This window comes from Schistocerca gregaria, chromosome 3 (genome assembly GCF_023897955.1).
Source record: "Schistocerca gregaria isolate iqSchGreg1 chromosome 3, iqSchGreg1.2, whole genome shotgun sequence".
Lineage (NCBI taxonomy): Eukaryota > Metazoa > Arthropoda > Insecta > Orthoptera > Acrididae > Schistocerca > Schistocerca gregaria.
In genome coordinates this window covers 330,771,229-330,794,564 of record NC_064922.1, presented here as the reverse complement: position 1 = coordinate 330,794,564, position 23,336 = coordinate 330,771,229, and the positions used below count along the sequence as shown (strand labels likewise).

Here is a 23,336-nt window from a genome sequence, read left to right as displayed (position 1 = left end):
GTTCGTATAGGATAGATGACAGCGCACGTGACTGTTCATCCGTTGGCTTGGGTTCGATTCTTACTGCAATCCGATGTCCTGTTTTTGTATCGCTCTCTTGTTCGGGCTTAGGAAAACAAGCGAAGAAAAGGTCTGCCAACACCGTCTCTGGTCGGCTCTTGAATGTTCGCTCGCAGTGGCCTGATTGCCTAACTTCAATGGTAATTAAATCGGAAACGACGCAACTTATTGAATTTCGTTTTTAATAATCATTTCTCAAAACAACCTACCATGCAACAGTCTTAGAAACTTTTCAGACTCTTTCTGACCACCCTGTATATCTCATGAAATGACGACTGGTTGAAAACTGTTATGTCCCAGAGCTTCCAAAGTGAAATCACTTTCTTAAAAAAATTGACTGTTGACTGTTTGCCAATTTCTTTTTGTATCCCTTGCTTGCGAAAAAATTTTAAATTAAAATTTTTTATATATATTATTGGAGCTCAGAGCGTGAAGTGAACAGCTTTTGTGGACAGTGGTTTCCATCTAAAAAAATTAACGTTCCTTCAGTAACTTCGTGGATACCAACTGATGGCGATGATGATAATGATGATTTTGAGTTTAAATAGACAAAACATTTTAGGTCATCAGGCTCTTATTCACTCCCGAAGGAAGTGAACATTTTCCAAAGGTTTGTATAGTGCATCTCTGAGGCGGGATGGGGGTACCAGCCCAGTATTTACCTAGTTGGATGTGGAAAACCGCCTATAAACGACATCCGAGATGACCGGCTTACCAGCGCCCGTTGTCATTGTTCGACCCGGGTCAGTATTTCCTTCCTGTGTCTCTGAACTGGCATGTTAATAAGTCTGGCTATCCGGGAAGGTTGTTGACACAAAAGTTAAGAGTTAATGTGCCCCTGTGCCTACTATACTTTACTGAAAACGTTTTCGTATTTCGAAGCATTCAAAAAATAAAAAGTGTGTAAGTTTTAGGTGACATATACAGGGTGACTCAGCTGCCCGTACCGATTTGTTCTATGCAATCCACAATATGTCTGTATCAGGAATGTTATCCAGACAGGCGACAGCTACGTAATCGATATAATTTCCCTCTCGGAGCTTTGGGCCATTGCTAGCAAACAGAATCATGCTGTAAAAAAACACAAGTGAGGATTATTACACGGTATTTTTGGACCAAGATATACCTTACTTTTCCCATACTTACCCAACTGTATTGAATCTTTCTTTGGGCAATTAGTGTTGTAGTCATACAGGTTTCGGATGTCACCGTAAGTTTATTCCGTTTACAGTACTTAATCTTTCGTAAATGGTTCAGAAACATTTACTTGTAAAGTCTTCTTGGCCATTGGAAACAGCGAAATTAACGGGAGATATTAAAATCGGAAGCACGGAAGTAACAACTTCCCGATGTATAACTTCTGAACCATTTCCGAAAGATTAAGTAATATAAACGGAATAAACAACCATTTCCGAAAGATTAAGTAATATAAACGGAATAAACTTGCAGAGACATCCAAAAACTGTATGATTACACCAGTAATTACACAAAGAAATAATACAGATATTTGTATAAACATGGCAGAAGTAAGATATATCTTTGTCCGAAAATACCGTAACTCATGGCCAATCTCATTTGTATCTCTTACAGTGTGATTCCGTTTGCTAACAGTCGCCGTAAGCTGTGAGAGGGAATTTATGTCGATTACGTGGCTGTCGCCTGTCTGGATAGCGCTCCTGATACGGATGTACTGTGGGTTGCATAAAACAAATCGGTAGGGGTAACTGGATCACCGTGTATAAAGTTGTGAGAAATGACGAGCATCAGCTGCTACAGGCGCCAGTATCGACGTGAGTTTGTCACTACAGGAGCTAATGACTCACTACAAGGGAATTCCAACTGGCCTGTCTGAGTATGTGCCCTCCCGTGAATGTGTAGCCTCAGCTAAGGACACATACCGTCTGTTGCATTTTGAGGGCCACGGCTGACGCGTCAGACCCGGTGTGCTAACACTCCTTTCGTTAGAGGGTCCTTCCCAACAGGAACGCTAAAATCACGTCATAAGGAACTGGCGGAAGGGACATACCTCTGTTTTCGTAGTCAAAACTACTCCTCAAGCATATCCAAGAAAATTGATTGCAGTTTTTCCTTCTGTTTCGTGTGTGTTAAAATAGAAGGTGGGGGAGGGAGATGAGGTATCAGTGCTTAGTGCAGCACAATCCACCTGGTAACATTGACTAAATAAGTCACTGTATTTGACAAACAGGAAGGTATGCAGATGATCAGCACACAACACATGCCGTAGAGCAGTGATTCCCAAACCTTTCCCCTGATGGAACACTTTCATAATCCTTGTACTTTGCTAAAACTCCTTGTTTTGAAGTTTAATAAAATTTTCAAAAATGAGAAAACTATTCTTATTCAGTGATTACTTAAATTCCAAATCATAACTAATAACACATAAGTCATAATAATATTTAAAAAATAAATTAGTATCATCAAAATGTCGAAAAAACCTCCATGTTATTAATTTTTTCGCGGAGCACATATTGACTTCCTGTGGAACACCTGTGTTCCACGGAACACAGTTTGGGAAACCCTACTGCAAGGACTGGAAACTAAGCCTCAAACTAATCGCAAAAAAATGCACTTAAAATGCGTATATATATATAAAGATCCCATTTCGTTTGACTTCACAATCGGTGATCGGTCACAGGACTGAGGCCGGCCAGAGTGGCCGAGCGGTTCTAGGCGCTACAGTCTGGAACCGCGCGACCGCTACGGTCGCAGGTTCGAATCCTGTCCCGGGCATGGATGTGTGTGATGTCCTTAGGTTAGTTAGGTTTAAGTAATTCTAAGTTCTAGGTGACTGATGACCTCAGAAGTTAAGTCCCATAGTGCTCAGAGCCATTTGAACCATTTTTGAACAGGAATGAGACACAAGCTTCAAGTGAAAATGGCTATCTGTTCGCAGCAATTTAAAACGGAAAGATTGCATGAATTTAAAACTGTGGGGAATGAGAGTTTGAGATTGAGATTTGTTTCAAGAATCTAAATGATTTGTATTCACCTGCGTCCGACGTGGCTTAGGAAACCCTCGTCCTAACAATTCTTGTGAACTGTTCGTCGATCTGGGACTCTCGCGTAGTTGAACTGATGAAACAGGTGGCAAGATTCAAAGAAAAAGCTGCACTGTTCCTTACGGTGCAATTCAACAGTCCAATTGAAATGTGGAAATGTTAAGCGCTCTAAGCGCCAAATTTGGAATTTGTCAGGAAGATGAAAAAACAATGTATGTCTGTTTGTGTGCAACTGATTTGTATAAAAAAAAAAAATAAATGGGAAGGTATTCTGATAGCACAAAATTATGCTGCTCACCGCAATAGATAACGAGATAAATTATAAAATAAATACATTCTTAAGGGCGATCTAAGCGCAATACCAAGAAACTGACTGGTTATAAGTGGCAATAAGGCCGAGCGGTTCTATGCACAGCAGTCCGGAACCACGCTGCTGCTACGGTCGGAGGTTCGAATCCTGCCTCGGGCATGGATGTGTGTGATGTCCTTAGGTTAGTTAGGATTAACTAGTTCTAAGTTCTAGGGGACTGATGACCACAGCAGTTAAGTCCCATAGTGCTCAGAGCCATTTGAACCATTTTGAACCATAGTGCTTAGAGCTATTTGAACCATTTTAAAGTAAGATTTTACAAACTCACTCTTTGGAGAAAAAGGAAAAAGAAAACTCTAGCCATCCATTGTTATAATGCTATTTATTTATACAAATATCGCCGTTACCTCTTTCTAACGACAGCTTCAACGTGACACTGTTCAAGTTTATATTACTTTTGTTGTTCTTTGCGTTATTTTTGAAAAGAAAAAACGAATAAATAATGAAAACTCCAAGGGCTATTCGGAAAGTAAGTTCTGATCGGTAGCGAAATGGAAACCACTGATAAAGTCAGAAATGTTTTATTTGCAACAGTTAGCTACACATTCCAGCTACTTCTCTAGATAGTTACCGCTTCGACATCTATCATACCGTTGTACCAACGTTCTTATACCGTCATCTTAGAAGGCAGCCGCCTGTGCTTTCTACCAGTTCTCTAAGCTGATCTACAGGTCGTTGTCTGTGCCAAAACGTTGTCTTTATAGTCAGCAGTTCATGTGAGCAGAGATGAAACTTAGGGAGAGCCAATTAGGCGCTGTATTGTGGCTGATCAAACGCTTCCCATCGAAAACACTGCAGGGACAACTTCACTGCCCCTGCAGAGTGCGACCGACAATTGTCACAAAGAAGGAAAACGTATGACAGCTATGTTATGTGGGCTGCATGACATAAACCGAAATCTCTCACCAGGCCGTCATACTTGGAGGGAGACACTATTTTATAGGCATCTTTACGTGTTCACCGTGCGCTCAGAACTGAAAAAAGCGACGTGACGGAATCGACAGGCTTAATAGAGACCACTGTCCAACACATCTGTGCAGAGCTTCATCGGGGTTTTCACAGTTTTCCATTTCGTGACCGATCGGAACTTACTTTTCTAATTGCGCTGTTATATTTTATATAAGACTTACCAACGGTCTGAAGACGAACCTGCCAGTTCGAAACCGTTAACGGTGCTATTTGTGTAAATAAACAACAGCATTCTTAAAAGTGACTGGTTGCTGTTTTTCTCTTTGCAACAATCATCTTGTATTTTCTATACTGTCACGGACTCAAAAATGTCTGTTTTTGACAAAACAGTTATTATTCGAAATGCCATTAATGCGGAGGCTGCTTCTTTCGAAAGGCTACGCCTTGTCTCTGCAGCTCCAGCAGCCCTCTTCGTCCCCATGTATGAAGAACATTCCATCTCACTGATCATATTTCGGTCGTCCCCTCGTTTTCGTTGCTAAGGTGTTGAATTAGGTTTTTAATTAATAGAACCGTAGTCAACAAAAAACGCTTCTCATATCTTTTAAATTCTGGAATTCCAGAGGGAACCGTAGCTTGGCAAAAAAGCCCACGCACCATCCACTAACGTAGGTTTGAAAGACCTACTCCATTGTTTGTCACCTGGATCAAGTCTAGAAACTTGCAACATACGACGGTTGTCGAGAAAGTAAGTTCCGACCGGTCGCGAAATGAAAACCACAGTGAAAACAAGAAACTTTTTTTTTCGCCTTCCACCTACTTCTCTACATAGGCGCCGCTCCAATTTCGGGTGTTGTCGTAGTGTTGCATCACTTTCCAATATCCTCGTCATAGAAAGCAGGCGCCTGCGCTTTCCGACAGTTATCTGCATTGGTCTGCAGCTCGTTGTCTGTGGAAAAATTTTGTCTTATAGCCAGCGGTACTTGTGAGCAGAGACTCAGGGGGAGCCAATTACGGACTGTATTGTGGGTGATCAAACGCTTCTCATCGGAAACGCTGCAGGAGCGTCTTCATTGCCCCTGCAGTGTGCGGCCGAGAATTGGCATGAAGAAGGAACTGCTCGACAGTTGTGTTATGTGGGCTGCATGACACAGGCGAAATCTTTAACCAGGACGTCAAACTTGGCGGGAGACGCTATTCCCTACGCATCTTTACGTGCTCTCTGTTCACTCAAAACTGAAAAGAGCGACGCGACACGATCGACGGTCATACTAGAGACACTGCCCAACACATCCGTGCTAAGCTTTACCGGATTTTCCCAGTGGTTTCCATTTCGCGACCGATCGGAACATACTTTCTCGACAACCCTCGTGTCATCGAGAACATAATAGCACTTAAAACGTGTTTTATGACAAAGAATGAAACTTAGAACGTTTCGCTTTTTCAGTCTTCAGTTACTTTGGGACATTAATGGTATTAGCGTTCATGAAAGCTATACTGACGAACTAAAGCCCAAATATGTTCAAATGCGTGTATTCCTAAGAGGCCAAACTGGTGAGGTATTCGGTCCCAAGGCTTACACACTACTTAAACTACACTCCTGGAAATGGAAAAAAGAACACATTGACACCGGTGTGTCAGACCCACCATATTTGCTCCGGACACTGCGAGAGGGCTGTACAACCAATGATCACACGAACGGCACAGCGAACACAACAGGAACCGCGGTGTTGGCCGTCGAATGGCGCTAGCTGCGCAGCATTTGTGCACCGCCGCCGTCAGTGTCAGCCAGTTTGCCGTGGCATACGGAGCTCCATCGCAGTCTTTAACACTGGTAGCATGCCGCGACAGCGTGGACGTGAACCGTATGTGCAGTTGACGGACTTTGACCGAGGGCGTATAGTGGGCATGCGGGAGGCCGGGTCGACGTACCGTCGAATTGGTCAACACGTGGGGCGTGAGGTCTCCACAGTACATCGATGTTGTCGCCAGTGGTCGGCGGAAGGTGCACGTGCCCGTCGACCTGGGACCGGACCGCAGCGACGCACGGATGCACGCCAAGACCGTAGGATCCCACGCAGTGCCGTAGGGGACCGCACCGCCACTTCCCAGCAAATTAGGGACACTGTTGCTCCTGGGGTATCGGCGAGGACCATTCGCAACCGTCTCCATGAAGCTGGGCTACGGTCCCGCACACCGTTAGGCCGTCTTCCGCTCACGCCCCAACATCGTGCAGCCCGCCTGCAGTGGTGTCGCGACAGGCGTGAATGGAGGGACGAATGGAGACGTGTCGTCTTCAGCGATGAGAGTCGCTTCTGCCTTGGTGCCAATGATGGTCGTATGCGTGTTTGGCGCCGTGCAGGTGAGCGCCACAATCAGGACTGCATACGACCGAGGCACACAGGGCCAACAACCGGCATCATGGTGTGGGGGGCGATCTCCTACACTGGCCGTACACCTCTGGTGATCGTCGAGGGGACACTGAATAGTGCACGGTACATCCAAACCGTCATCGAACCTATCGTTCTACCATTCCTAGACCGGCAAGGGAACTTGCTGTTCCAACAGGACAATGCACGTCCGCACGTATCACGTGCCACCCAACGTGCTCTAGAAGGTGTAAGTCAACTACCCTGGCCAGCAAGATCTCCGGATCTGTCCCCCATTGAGCATGTTTGGGACTGGATGAAGCGTCGTCTCACGCGGTCAGCACGTCCAGCACGGACGCTGGTCCAACTGAGGCGCCAGGTGGAAATGGCATGGCAAGCCGTTCCACAGGACTACATCCAGCATCTCTACGATCGTCTCCATGGGAGAATAGCAGCCTGCATTGCTGCGAAAGGTGGATATACACTGTACTAGTGCCGACATTGTGCATGCTCTGTTGCCTGTGTCTATGTGCCTGTGGTTCTGTCAGTGTGATCATGTGATGTATCTGACCCCAGGAATGTGTCAATAAAGTTTCCCCTTCCTGGGACAATGAATTCACGGTGTTCTTATTTCAATTTCCAGGAGTGTAACTTACGCTAACGACAACACACACCTATCCATGCCCGAGGGAGGGCTCGAACCTCCGGTGGGAGAGCCGCGCGATTCCCGACGTGGCCCCTCTAACCGCGCGGCGAACTAAAGTTGGGGGTATGACACTGCGTATACCGCAAACATAAGATGTTGCTGTCGAGCATTGGAAGGCGCTAGCGCGAGCTGGCAAGGTGCTTGGCCGCAGCAAGCCGCGTGGGGGTCAGCTCCTACGTCAGCACGTTTCGTGACGTCACCCAGGGTGACGTAGTGACTGCCGTGAGGCCGTACAAGGCAGCCGGGCACGTTGCTAACCACGGCACCGCCCCTGCACAACTGTTTGCACTCTCCTGGCGTCCCAGCAGCGCACCGGCGATCGAGCAGGAGGGACGGCCGATTCCTAACGGTTCTCGCTAGCGAAGAGTGGACACGTTCCACCTGCTGTCAGACATGTAAGGATGGCTTGAATAAAATACTTCTGAGTGCTAGGCAACGCCATTATGAAACACCAAACCCAATATAAAACCAAAGTTTCTGTCGTCTATGCAGCAGTCTTCCATAGGACATGAAATACTGACTTATGGAGACAGTCTTCCCTATACACACTATCTAATTTCAGTTACCAGACGACAACTGACTACACAGACTCGTATGTCACTGAACAGCTCGAAGGTGCATGTTGAGGGATGGCTGTACGGTACGCTGCTGCCTGTGCTATCCTAGCGGGTACAAATGGCTCTGAGCACTATTGGACTCAACTTAGAACTACTTAAACCCAACTAAGCTAAGGACATCACACACATCCATGCCCGAGGCAGGATTCGAACCTGCGACCGTAGCGGTCGCGCGCCTCCAAACTGTAGCGCCTAGAACCGCGAGGCTACACCGGCCGCCTCTTAGCGGGTGACAGAGGAACGGCAGCTTGTACGCATGGACAGCGTTTTCCTGCAGCAAGACGTCGCTTCCGCATGAAAGTTTTCTTGTGGCCGCTTGTTTGTGCTGATTGTGGATCAGCTGCCTAACGAAAATACGCGTCATGTTGGAGCGGGGTCGATGGGATCCAGGCTGTCGGTAACTTGTAGCCGTCAGCGGCCTCTCTTATTTTCCGCTGCGAGTTCCATGCTACCGGCAAGTATATAGGCTTCTTTAAAATAGAATTCTACGGCATCCATGTTCACGAAACCAGGCACCCAATTAGCCGTGTCAGACCATGAACGCTGCGTGACAGGGGCAACACGGCAGTATTTCAACACCGGTCCGGTCGATCTACCTATTTTGAAGAAGTCCGTACAGTCACTATACAGCCATTTTAATAGCGTAAAGGTAACATATAAGAAGTTGCTGGAAGGTACTAAAGAAATATCCCGATCGACTGAACAGAAATCATGTAAAACGTAAATGAGGATGAGCATGGCAGGATTCAAACTTTAATTTTTTTCTTAGTATAGCTCCAGGTTCTCTATATTCATGGCTACAACTCCATTTCGTCTATACGAGATATGTAGTATATAGATAGGTACTACCTATTATATGTATTGCCAATTTTTCAGCCTAATCGACGGGGCAACTGAGACATTGTCTCGAAGGCGTACGAACTTCCTACCCCTGTACCGCTTCCGTCACGTACCATGGCGTCACGGTGCCCTACAGGTTAAAAGGTGTCCGCCCAACCATTTCAAAAATGGTTCAAATGGCTCTGAGCACTATGCGACTTAACTTCTAAGATCATCAGTCCCCTAGAACTTAGAACTACTTAAACCTAATTAACCTAAGGACATCACACACATCCAAGCCCGAGGCAGGATTCGAACCTGCGACCGTAGCGGTCGTGTGGTTTCAGACTGTAGCGCCTAGAACCGCTAAGCCACCCCTGCCGACCCAACCATTTCATCCTCACAAGAAGGTGAAACACAGTTTGTGTCAAATCCGGACTGCACGGAAGGTGATCCATCACCTCTCATTCGCACTTATAAAGAAGTTGAGGACATATCAGCATCAGTAACAACGCAGCACAGGGGGCAGGGGAAAGAAACATCTAAAAACGCGTTGTCCAAAATTCCTGCGTGTGTCTAACGATCAGAACTTGAATTCGAAAACCCATATTACAGATCTTCTCAAACGCTTGATTTCAGAAACCTTTGTCCTAGTGTAATCACCGTTTTTTTAATGAAAACATTACAGATTTACCTTATTTTAGATATTTGTTTTCTTTAATGTAATCTAGATAATTTTCTAAGGTAATTTCATGCACAGATACGAAGTATTCACTTCACAGAAACGTGCTGTAACATCAGTATCTGGTGTCTGTCTCGAACTTTATGTGGGCAACTCTTTAATGAACTAGACATATCCGCGCGCAGTGCCCGCGCGGTCTTATGCGCCATACCTCTTCCGCCGGAGGTTCGAATCCTCCCTCCGGCATGGGTGTGTGTGTTTTGTTCTTAGTTCGAATGGTTCAAATGGCTCTGAGCACTGTGGGACTCAACTTCTGTGGTCATCAGTCACCTACAACCTAGAACTACTTAAACCTAACTAACCTAAGGACATCACACATATCCCTCCCCGAGGCAGGATTCGAACATGCGACCGCAGCGGTCGCAGACTATAGCGCTTAGAACCGATTGGCCACTCCGGCCGGCTTGTTCTTAGTATAAGTTAGTTTAAGTTAATTTAAGTAGTGTGTGAGTCTAAGGACCGATGTTCTCAGCAGTTTGGTCCCTTAGGAATTCACACAAACACACAACTAGGCATACAAACAACATCCTAAGAATACATTAACTCTCCTACGAAGTTCGTTGTGAAGAATCAGGCACAATTTGAAATTAATATTAGTATTTATAGCTTGGCAAAAACAAAATTTCCAGAGAAATGAAGGGAACAGGACCAATTTCCTAAATGCAAGAAAATCTGCATCAAAAAATACCTGTAGGATGAAGCCTGCGTTTGATATGAATCATTTGCTACAGATTGTAAAAGAATTCTATAAATCACAATCTGGAAAAATGCAGAACCTCTCCCTATCCCCTAGCCTATAGATCGCCGGCCGGGGTGGCCAAGCGGTTCTAGACGCTACAGTCTGGAACCGCGCGACCGCTACGGTCGCAGGTTCGAATCTTGCCTCGTGCATGGATGTGTGTGATGTCCTTAGGTTAGTTAGGTTTAAGTAGTTCTATGTTCTAGGGGACTGATGAACTCAGATGTTAAGTCCCATAGTGCTCAGAGCCTTTTGAACCATTGGCGAATAGATCAAAAGATTTCAAAGGAAAAGTAGCCAACAGTAACGAAGATAATGCCAGATTCTAACAAATTATTTTGACTAGCTCCTCAACTACGAGGCTCCACATACAGTATTAATGTATGAAAACAATCCAAGCACCCACCAAGATTCGTCTGCACCCAGAAAGGAAAGAATTAATACCATCATCTACTTAGTGAAGGGCAATGAGGTACTGACCTGACAACCGTTGAACTGCGGAAGCATGAGGCAATCGATAAACTCCTTGCAGTTATTCAAGAAATTTGGAAAAGTGAAAACCTTTCAAGTGGATGAAACTCTACCGTAATTGCTGCACTGCATAAGATCGGTGACAGAACAGACGTGAACAACTATTGAGCCATCTCTGTCCTGCTAACTACTTACATGATCCTCTCCAAAAACTACAGAATAGGGTGGGATCCACAACTGGAAGAATAAAAATGAGATTTCAGGAAAGTACGTTCATCTGATGGGCAGATTGTGAATCAGAAGTCCATTCTCTCCAAACTCGAGAAAGGAAATTCTTGGTGAGCTTCGTCGTTTTGAGGAAGTCGTTCGACTGAATTGACCAAACCACCCCGTTTAAAATGCGTGAAGAGGTTGGCTTGGATAAGAAGACAACAGCAACATCACCTCCAAAGTGGATGTACGGGGAGAGATGTCTGACGCTGTTCACATTAGAAAAGGAGTGAGCCAAGGAGATTGGATTATCGGCTCTGCTCTTCAGCTCTGTTTCAGAAATGATCATCCAAAAATGGCGGAAAGAAATGAACAATTTGCGGTTAGAAAATGGGATAAGGCTAGGCTATAATCGAGTGTCTAGTCTTTGCACATGATTTAGGGTCCTTCCAAACTGTGTAAATACAGCAAAAGAATAACTTAACCAACTGAAGACACAGACAGCAATGTCTGGGTTTCAAATCGTCTGTAAGAAGACGCACTTTATGACAAACGTAAAATCAGCTCCAAGCGAAAAGCTTAAACGCCAAGATGAAAAGATAGAGCCTGTCAGACAATGCCTTCTGTGTCACTCATTAACGAAATAGAAATGGCCTGCCAAGTAAAAGGCGTCTACAATAAGAGATCGATAGCCAAACGTTAAATTAAGCACTACTGCACCGGAAGCTTCGCATGCGGCAGAGACTCTGGCAATTAACACGAAAGGTCTAATGGAGGAACTTGAGGCCAAAGAGAGAAAGATTTTGAGTAAACAAGAAACAGGTGAACTCTAAGGGGAACATGAAGCATCCTTAATGGGAGACATGAGCTGGGTATGCATGCGACAGTATGCGTATCTAATATGTTCCAAAACGCCACACATAAAAACGGAATTTTTCGGTGCTCATACCTCGGGTTCCATTGGTGATAAAGACGTAGGGTCAAGTGTTTGGATACCATTTGCAATTTGTATGCCCAAAGGGATCGACTCAGTGTCACTATCCTACAGTGCAGGGTCAAAGTATGAATATTACACACTTCCTACTGCTAAGACAAGTGGGGAAAATAGATTTTGTTTTCCATGTGAAGTGGTCTACTTTGGGTAATTTCATTCAGAGACTACGCCATATTATTGCTACGCATGGTGGATATGTGGAAAATATCGTACTATAGAGTTTCCCAGACCGCAGCGCCATCTGTTGTTGACAATTGTGGGATACTCTACCTGTGCTGCTAGAACATGTGCCTTTACAAGTACAACACAACATGTGGTTTACGCACGAGGGAGCTCCTGCACATTTCAGTCGAAGTGTTCGTACGCTTCTCAACAACAGATTCAGTGATCGATGGATTGGTAGAGGCGGACCAATTCCATGGCCTCCACGCTCTCCTGACCTTAACCCTCTTGACTTTCATTTATGAGGGCATTTGAAAGCTCTTGTCTACGCAACCCCGGTACCAAATGTAGAGACTCCTCGTGCTCGTATAGTGGACGGGTGTGATACAATACGCCATTCTCCAGGGCTGCATCAGCGCATCAGGGATTCCATTCGACGGAGGATGGATGCATGTATCCTCGCTAACGGACATTTTGAACATTTCCTGTAACAAAGTGTTTGAAGTCACGCGGGTACGCTCTGTTGCTGTGTGTTTGCATTCCATAATTAATGTGATTTGAGAAGAAGTAATAAAATGAGCTCTAACATGGAAAGTAAGCGTTTCCGGACACTTTCCTGAAAGTTTGGCCGTACCTTTTTGTAACACCCTGTATATGATATATTACTTTATCTCTCAAACTGCATCATTCACGTCGATGTTCCGTCTTCCTGAACTTACTTTTGCTCGTCTTGATCTGATCGACCCATTCGATGGCTTTTTCGCTTCTTGTTTGCCCTTTTACACTAACAGGTGCAACCTCATCTAATTCTAATGGCTCAGTTGTAGTGTAGAATCGTTGTACGCAACAGCTGACGACCTTGGACTTGACGTCGGAAACACGGGGCAGGTCACGCGATGCGAAACCACACATGCTCAGGCCCTGCCCGTCACGTGTTGAGCCTCACGTGTGAGGCGCGCGTTGGTCGCTTCCCTACGCCAGAGGCCGCTATGAATCCGCCAAAGTGCAAGGACGTCTCGTCTAAATGTCACACGCCTTGTATCAGTGAGAGGACAGATGAATCCTGAAGGCGTGCTTGTATGTTCTGCAGACACTGTCTCTTGCAAACACTGTCTCATCCAAATCTCCGAATCCAAACTTCGCCGTACTTCTACATCGTTCCTGAAACTGACGATCAGATACATTGGGTGACCTGCAATGTGTTTCTGTGTTTCTAGGAGGACAGATAAAATAAAACCTATCAATTTGAGACAAAACGACTGAGTCGAAGGTCACCAGATTACAATAAGCTGACAAAATTCATGCCCGGCGTAGCGCACGAACCCGACGTGGCATGGACTGAACACGTCGTTGGAAGCCCCCTGCAGAAATATTCAGCCATGCTGCTTCCATAGCCGTCCCTAATAGTCAAAGTGTTGCCGGAGCAGGATTTCGTACACAAACTGACCTCTCGATTACGTCCCATAAATATTCGATGGGATTCATATCGGGCGATTTGGGTGGCCAAGTCATTCGCTCGAATTGTCCAGAATGTTCTTCAAATCAGTCGCGAACAACTGTGGCTCAGTGACATGGCGCGTTGACATCCATAAAAATTCCATCGCTGTTTGTCAACATGAAGTCCACGAATGGATGTAAATGGTCTCCAAGTAGCTGAACATAACCGTTCCACTCAATGACTGGTTCAGTTGGACCAGAGGGCCCGGTCCATTCCATGTAAACACAACTCTTACCAGTTGGCTTCGTGGGATCTCCGCCTCACTCGAATGCTACCATCAACTCTTACCAACTGAAACCAGGACTCATCTCACCAGGCCACGGTTTTCTAGCCGTCTAGGATCTAGTTGATATGTCACGTCGGTCGTCTGCTGCTGTACCCCATTAACGCCAGATTTCGCCGTACTGTCTTAACGGACACGTTCGTCGTACGTCCTACATTGATTTTTGCCGTTATTTCACGCAGTGTTGCTTGTCTGTTAGCACTGCCAATTCTACTCAAACACCGTTGCTCTTAGCGGATGCGTAAGGCCGTCGGCCACTGCGTTGTATGTCGTGACCGGTAATGCCTGAACATTGGTTTTCTTGGCAAACTCTTGACGCTGTAGATCTCGGAATACTGAATTCCCTAACGATTTCCGAAATGGAATGTCTCATGCGCCTAATTCAAACTACCATTCCGCACTCAGTGTTTGTTAATCCCTGTCGTGCGGTCATAATGGCGTCGGACACCTTATGTTCAAAAAATGTTCAAATGTGTGTGAAATTTCATGGGACTTAACTGCTAAGGTCATCAGTCCCTAAGCTTACCCACTACGTAACCTAAATTATCCTCAGGACAAACACACACACCCATGCCCGAGGGAGGACTCGAACCTCCGCCGGGACCAGCCGCACAGTCCATGACTGCAGCGCCTGAGACCGCTCGACTAATCCCGTGCGGCAGGACACCTTATGTGACTCACCTGTGTACAATTGACAGCTACGGCAATGCGCTGCCCTTTTATACCTTGTATATCCGATACGACTGCGTTCTGTATAAGTGCGTATTGCCTCTCGATGACTTTTGTCTTATCAGTGTACACACGTCGGATAATTTAGTTACTGGAATAAAACAACGTACGTATTGTCGACAGCTGCGAGTCAGCGATGTTCTGTACACAGAATTATATACTCCGTTCTAAAAATACACTGCCTGCCAAAACTGTGAAACATCCAGTAGGAGAAGAGGAGACGAAATTTCACAGGTTGTGTAGGGTATGCGATGTTTCTCTGATTACAATATCGAGTCATATTTATAAAGCATTTGACAGTACGAGCCCACTTATCAATACGACATTGCACGCCCCTTGGCCCCGGATACATGCATTAATTCGGCTGGGAAGAGCATAATAAATCCTACGTATCTTCTCTTGTGGCAATCTAGGCCACACCTGTTGTGGCTGGCCCTTGATGTCTTGTGTATTGGCTTTTGGACGGAGGTGACGTCCGACCTAGTAAAACATATGTTCTATCAAAGTCACATCTGGGGAATCGTGTTAGCTACGGGAGTGTCTTAATATCACACAGTTTATAGGGACACGTGTAACTTGTGCGAGATTCGCGAAAGCAACGGGAACCAGAGACATCAACACATACTGAACTAAACTCGACGTGAGACACTCACCTGAAATCGACAACGAACGTTTTACTTTGCGGTAGAGCCCGATCGAGGAGTAAATAATATAAACGCTGTGTGGCACTCAGACAGGCGTGGGCCATCCAGTTTGACTCCTCGTCTACTACTTACACCTCACGGGGCTGTGTGGATACCAGTACACATCTTCCGAACCCTAAAAAGCGAAGTTGGTTACCGAAGATCGAACCATGGATCTCTGCATCATGGCCGCAACGCTAATGTCTATCCACGGAGTTATGGGGAGGTGGATGTTCCATATATCATCTAAATAGTTGAACGCATCGACACCAAATGTCTGGTAAGTAAGACTAGGTGAATGACCGAGTATTTAGCAAACGCATACTGTCGCAGTCACTAAAGACATTCGCCTTTCGACACATCGTGCCAGGTAACTAGATGAAGGTAAACAGTTTTATAAATTAATCTGTGGTTCTAGAATATACTGTAAATCAATGTATTTGAGCAGCCTGTTTTGACATGTTTGCTACAACTGTTGTTAGAGCTTATTTTGCTGGCCAACATAGCGCAAATTGAGGTCTAGACCGTCCACCGTTGTATGCAGATGAGATGCGAGACTAATCTCTCACGCCATCATACACTCTGTTTCCAGGAACGGCCCAGTCCTTAATATCAGCTCGTATCTCATCTCTCTGGACACAGCTGAAAGCCCGGCTGTCTGTTTTACATTAATGAAAAACACAGAGGCCATTGCCGAGTTCTTTATTTTCTCAGTTGCTGCCTAGAGCAAAGCTACCTGTCATGGAACAAGCTGCTTCATATACAGGGTGAGGTGCCTAACTTTTTCGCCTCGGATTACTTTTGAACTATTAGAGAGATATGTAAGCTGCTTCTTCCTAGACCAGAGATCACCAAACTTACAAAACAAGGAGCGCGGGCCGCATCATCATTCTGTATGATTTCTAAAAGGCAGAACGAAAGTCCTGAGACAAAAGACGAAAAAATAAGTTCAACATTCCATGTTAACAATGTGTGACATATAATGCACAAAAAACCAATTTATTTATTTATTAAAAATGTTATCAAAGAAGGCGACGGTAGCAAAAAGATAGGTATATCGTATCTAGTGTGCACGTATCTGAATCTCACAAACTAAGCGCAAAAAACGTTGATGTTCGTGAAATGAATGGTTTGGTATTCCTGCATTCAGTCAAGGCAGTTGGTTTCAAATGTACATTAGTAAATCTCGTTGGAAATGCCGACTTCAGTTGTAAATTGTTGCCCTCCGACATAAGTTGTCCAAAACACTGATGTAATCCCAGTGGCAAATTTCTTCAGTTTCGGAAATTCATTGTCAGATAAGTAGCGGTAAAATTCAGCAAGTTCTCTTTCTCTGTTGTGCTCTTTCAACAAGGTATTTGTTTGCAAATCAGTGAGCTTCGTCTGTAGCTCAACTGTCACGTCATCAAGGTTAGAATCAAACGGATCCTGGAATAGAAGAATGTCACTCTTAGTGCTGTCAATATCTGTAATTCTCTCTAAAAAAAATGCTTCATCTAGTCAGGAATAATTTTTTTTCGGAAAATCAAGGTTTACATCTCCGGGGACTGTACCACAAAACTCTTTAAAATGAAGACGAGAAAAGTTTTCTCCGTGCAGTTGTTCTTCAAACAACGCAGCTTTCTCCGGAATCTTTTATACGACGTTATGTTTTCCCTGATGCGACGTTATCTTTTCCCCGATGTTTAAAGCTAAGTTCATTCAGGCGGTTTGGGATGTCTACCGAAAATGACATTGAGAGCAAGCTAGTATCTGACAACAGTGGATTACCCCTCTTTCTCATTGAGAAAAACATTAGGACATTACCAAATCTGAGCCGCCTCGTTACTATATGATAAGGTAATAATAGAATTCTTCGTCAACAAAAGCCTGTATCTGATGGTGTTTGAGCGCATGTCGCCAAATGAATTGCATACAGGATAAAAAGCGATTTTACGAAGTCTGCACGTAACATGACCCGAGAATATGTCCATAGGTACTTGTGCACAAAGATTTCGTGGTCCATATGTGCGACGGGCGAGATTTAGAGATGGAACTCTTGACTTGCTGAAGTAGGAGCGAAGGTTCTCGTGACGGGTGATGAAAAACAGTCGAATCACAGAAGACGAAACCGCCAATACATTACACATCAGTTACGGTTCAGTGTATTCCCTCTCACACGACAGGCTACATTTTAGGAAACCGTGTGCAAGGTGGATACCGAAAGAATTGTCAGCGCAGCATAAGGCGCTAAGAATCGACATCTCTCGCAAACATTTGTCTCGTTATCATCGCGAGGTAGATGGATTTTTACACCAAATCGTTACTGTAGACGAAACGTGGGTACTTCAAAACGAACCGCAAAGTAAGGCTGCGAGCTTGATTTGAGACACCCATCATTTAAACGTCAAACATCAGCTGGTAAGATTATGCTAGCACTATCATGGGACATGAAAGGTGTGGTAGCCGTTCATGAACAGCGAGAACTATCGTGATGTCTTGCGAACTAAACTGAAACTTGCGATCAGGTACAAACATCGCAGAGAACTGCGAAAATATCTCATCCTGCAGCAAGATAACCCTTGGTCATATTGTGCCAAAAGGATGGCCGAAGTAATAAAGGAATTGGGATCCGAATTCCTGGATCCGCCCCTTTCAGTCCACACCTTGCTCCAAGTGGCTTCCATTTGTTTGGACTGTTGAAGGAAGCGCTCAGGGAAGAAGATTCGCAACCGATGCAGAAGTAATTGATGTGGTGCAAAATTGGTTACAGGTGCTACAAAAAAACTTTTTTTCGGGCGGAATGAAAACGTTGGCCAAAGTGCGTCAAAGTGCAGGGAGGTTATGTAGAAAAATGTCTGTTTCAGCTTTCTGTCGTTAGAATAAATATATTTCTTTTCTCGAAAGTCCCTTTACTTTTTGACTTACGCTCGTATATCACGTTTGTCATGACGAATGTTGCAATTAATTTTAAGTGCGCTACTAGTAAAAACATGCACACAGTCGAATCGTTAGTGAAGCGTAAACCATTTGCAGCAGTAAAATGCCATTTATTAATGAATAATTGATCAACAAGCTCTCAATTTACAGCGAATGTCACCAAAATTCATCAAGAGCACCAGAAATATACAGTTACGCTGTCCATATCGTCCGACCTCCGTTAATGCCATGAAAGGAGTTCGCGAGAACGGAATTTTTACATCAAGAAAAAGTTTACGAAGGAAGATAGCTACCAATGAAACTCCAAAAGTGGCGGTTCTAGCAGCTGGTGCAATAAACCCGCATTTCACTTCGTCAAATATAAAGAGAAGCTGGTGTCAGCCAAAGAATCGTTCGCGTGTTCTTCGTAGACATAACTATCACCCGCTCCATACTTTTCCACATCAAGAGGTTCATGACAGAGATACAACATCTTTATGACTGCCGTCACTGGGTTCTCCGACAAGACAATAATTATGTGGACAATTATTGTTTACCGAAGAGGCAACATTTGTTTACAAGTCACTGCAACGTAAATTAGAGAAATATGCGCGAGCTAACTACTGTTAGACGTAAAGTGATTACTATAGACATGTTGACAGCAATAAGCTCATCTGTGTATACGAAAGTGTCGTGGTACAGATAGTCTCCATTTGGAACACACTCTTTTGGAAAATTAACAGACAGAGTAATTTGTCGCCACATGTTTTCACTCTTTGGTTTCAGAACGACAGCAGAAAAATTCCTATATTGAATATATTTTTCGCATGTGATGTCACTGAACTTGTTTAATATTCTGACGACAAAAAAAGTTTTATTTAAAAAAAACTAAATCGATACCTGTATCTCTTATAGAGATGAATTTTCCAGACGGCTTTGTTGTTTGTTTCTTGACTTTCTGGTCACTGTTCGACTAGGTGAAAACAGATTACACATCTCTTTAACGGCTCAAAAGTAATTTGAGGTCAAAAGTTAAGCGCGTCGACTTGTATGAAATACGAAAACTGATTGAGGAAAAGAATAAGTATCTTGTAATCGTATATTCATTTAGTAAAATACACTGTGGAGAAACACTATAAACCACTGAAAGTAATCCCTGCACATCGAAATTTGAGTACATATCATCTTAGATGTGAGATTTTGTCGCTGGCATTTTTTTTCTTTGAAGAAAACTGAACATCAGACGTTCAGAATAATGCGTTCTTATTTGTCTAATAGTTCCCGAAATATTTTCCAAGCGCATTCACAGGTTGAATGTTGCAGGGTTTTTAATGAGTCCGTATCACTCACTCCACGCGCCCTGAGAAAACATATATTACGAAGTCAGTTAACCGTGCGACTGATACGGTCGCAGGTTCGAATCCTGCCTCGGGCATGGATGTGTGTGATGTCCTTAGGTTAGTTAGGTTTAAGTAGTTCTAAGTTCTAGAGGACTGATGACCACAGCAGTTGAGTCCCCTACTGCTCAGAGCCATTTGAACCATTTTGAACGAAGTCAGTGTTCGGTTTACTACATACTTTAGTAGAAAGAAAATGTGCCATTAGCACGCTAAATACGGCAGCATAAATAGCGCATTTGTCTTGCCAGAATCATAGATGGCGATCTGTTGTGATTGTGGCCTTCGTCGTAATGGTGGTGAAATCAGTATTTCTGAAGGTGAAAGTTAACCGTTATGATACAGTCTTAATAAATTTCATAACACATTAATTTCATAATATATTAATAATATTAGAGACGATGATTGGTAGCGATGTTGACGATGGTGGAGGTAGGATTATGATGAAGGTCGTACTGGTGGTGGAGCTGCGATGACGACATAACTAACTGAAGAATTCATATTCCAGTGTAAATTGTGCACCCAAACTGTCAGATTTGGTGGTGTTGATTGGTTGTGGTGATGATGATGGTGGCGGTGATAAACGCATGTGAAGCATGACCTTAATCAACATTAAATACCAACAGAGATAATGCACTTACATTGGCTGCACGAGGTTATCACGCTTTGTACCACTTGACACCGAGTCGAACAGTTTCTAATGCCTGGCGTTACTGTTGCAGCCACAACGAGAACCTGCCGAACCGGCGGTGGGGCTCCTTCAGACAGTAAGTATCCCATTCCACCGCGCTCTGCTGCACACGGGACGTGTAACTCAGTGTAAAACATGCCAAACGTACTGTAGTTTCCACTGCGGCTGGTACGCGCTCAGAAGCGATCTGATCATTCTCACGCGAAGTACTTCTCGACGTGATTTGAGGCCGCAGCCCTCTCCAGCACAAGCGCGCGTTTGCTCTCTCTCGTCCATACGCTAACCACGTTGTTCTATCTGAAGCAGACACTGTATTGGATTGCAAGAGGATCAGCCAGTTCATGGAGAACGCTGTCATTCATACACAACATTGAATATTCCAGAGTATCCTTCTGTTAAATTAATAAGAAAGACCAAAAGCTTTAAGAAAATATTAAGGTGCAAAAAAAAAAATATTTAGCGTTTTTGTCAGTATATGACATTACGAGCGTTCCGTGGTTCTGCAGTATCAGCTACTAACTTGACACATTTCTTTAACACAAATTATTTCTTTCCATAGTGGTTTTGAAATTTTTTTTCATCATCGCCTGGCAGCATTATATTTACAGAACGAACCGTTAATCACTTCTTTAATCCTTTGAGTGCCATAGTGCCCTTTAGTGAAAACTTTTCAGGTTGATAAATATTCGAAAAATGAAACGAAAATCGAATATATATTCAGGAAGAAATTGCATCAAAAACGTGAAACACATATAGATCTATTAACAGTGAATTGGTCTTATTTATTCCGAATGTGTACAACGCTACGAAGTATTTTTCTTACTTCGGTGTGTTTTTGATTTTAGGAAGCTTTAATTGTCGAGTGCTGGTAATAGTGTTCCATAGATCTCGTGTTTGTTTTGGATACAGTCAGAGAGTCCCTTTAGTCAGCCATAGTGCCAGTAGTGTCAGTGTCGCCCTAACCGCCGTCGGCTTCACGTCTGCTGTGCAGCGAGCTACCTTAATTTAAGTATTAACTATATTTTTCTTACTTCTCACTTCTTCTTCCGTGTGTTTTTGCTTTTAGGAAGCTTTAATTGTCGAGTGCTATTAATAGTGTTCCATAGATTTCGTGTTTGTTTTGAATACAGTCAGAGAGAGGCCCTTTAGTGATCCATAATGCCAGTAGTGCTAGTGTTTGTTTTCAATACAGTCCAGAGAAAGGTAGTGCTATTTTCCTTGTTTTCTACAAGAAGTGGTTAGCAATCACAGTTTAGTCAATAATCCGCCGCCTTTAGTGAATCAGCAGTCTAGTTAAAAGTTGATTAAGTCTCTTCAGTAAATTGATTGCTTAGGATGGATAGGATGTGTGACTGCTGTGTACGGACGCAGGAGGAGCTGGCCACTCCTCGCGAACAGCTGAGCGTGTTGATGGCCGCGATCAGCCGTCTTCAGGCTGCTGCCTCGGAGTGTAGCGGCAGAGGGGAGTCTGGTGCACCCCAGGTGTTACATGCTTCACCCACTGTCCCTGCTGTCGAGACATCTTCGCGCGTACCGGGCGCGGTTGGGCCACCCTCTCCCCAAGGGGAGTGGCGGGTTCAGCGGCGTTCGCGGCGCACGAGGCGGAGGGTCAATGTGGAGGCTGGCCGTGTGGCATCGCCCGCTCTGCCTGTGAGTGGACATGTGGCTGCTCCTTCAGCAAGGTCCGAGCAGGCACACGGGGGGAGGGGTTTATTAGTTTTTGGGAGCTCCAACGTTAGGCGGGTGATCGAGCCCCTTAGGGAAATAGCGGAAAGGTCGGGGAAGAAGGGCAGTGTTCACTCTGTCTGCTTGCCGGGGCCTCTCATCCGAGATGTGGAGGAGGCCCTACCGGCGGCGATAGAGAGCACTGGGTGCACCCGACTGCAAATTGTTGCTCATGTCGGCACCAATGACTCCTGCCGTCTGGGTTCAGAGGTCATCCTCAGTTCGTACAGGCGGTTGGCGGAGTTGGTGAAGGCGGAAAGCCTCGCTCGCGGCGTGGAATCAGAACTAACTATTTGTAGTATCGTTCCCAGAACCGATCGCGGTCCTCTGGTTTGGAGCCGAGTGGAAGGCTTAAACCAGAGGCTCAGACGATTCTGCGGAGAGCTGGGGTGCAAATTTCTCGACCTCCGCTATCGGGTGGAGAAATATAGGGTCCCCCTGAATAGGTCAAGCGTCCACTACACGCCGGAAGCGGCTACGAGGGTAGCGGAGTACGTGTGGAGTGCACATGGGTTTTTTTTAGGTTAGAGAATTCCCTCCCTAGGCCCGACAAGACGCCTCCTGAGACGTGGCAAGGCAGGAGTAGGCAAAATGCAACAGGGAATAACAATATTAATGTGCTAATAGTAAACTGCAGGAGCGGCTATAGAAAGGTCCCAGAACTGCTCTCATTAATAAACGGTCACAACGCCCATATAGTACTAGGGACAGAAAGTTGGCTGAAACCACATGTAAACAGTAATGAAATCCTAAACTCAGATTGGAATGTATACCTCAGAGACAGGCTGGACAGTGAAGGGGGAGGCGTGTTTATAGCGATAAGAAGTGCAATAGTATCGAAGGAAATTGACGGAGATTCGAATTGTGAAATGATTTGGGTGAAGGTCACGGTTAAAGCAGGCTCAGACATGGTAATTGGATGTCTCTATACGCCCCCGGGCTCAGCAGCTGTTGTGGCTCAGCACCTGAAGAATAATTTGGAAAATATTTCGAGTAGATTTCCCCACCATGTTATAGTTCTGGGTGGAGATTTTAATTTGCCGGATATAGACTAGGAGACTCAAACGTTCATAACGAGTGGCAGGGACAAAGAATCCAGTGAAATATTTTTAAGTGCTTTATCTTAAAACTACCTTGAGCAGTTAAACAGAGAACCGACTCGTGGCGATAGCATATTAGACCTTCTGGTGACAAACAGACCCGAACTATTTGAATCAGTTAATGCAGAACAGGGAATCAGCGAT

At 44.6% G+C, this 23,336-nt stretch overlaps 1 protein-coding gene across 10 annotated transcripts in view; it reads left to right on the top strand.

The window, feature by feature from the left end:
* Positions 1-23,336, top strand: part of LOC126356198 (rab11 family-interacting protein 4) — an 895,205-nt gene that overhangs the window by 630,195 nt on the left and 241,674 nt on the right. For 5 of the 10 annotated variants that reach the window (XM_050006986.1, XM_050006989.1, XM_050006990.1 and 2 more), the window contains one exon: positions 20,399-20,443. The exons of the other annotated variants lie outside the window; for them this stretch is intronic. In XM_050006986.1, the coding sequence (XP_049862943.1) occupies positions 20,399-20,443 (45 nt within the window). The remainder of the gene's footprint in view (positions 1-20,398; positions 20,444-23,336) is intronic. 10 annotated transcript variants of the gene reach the window in all.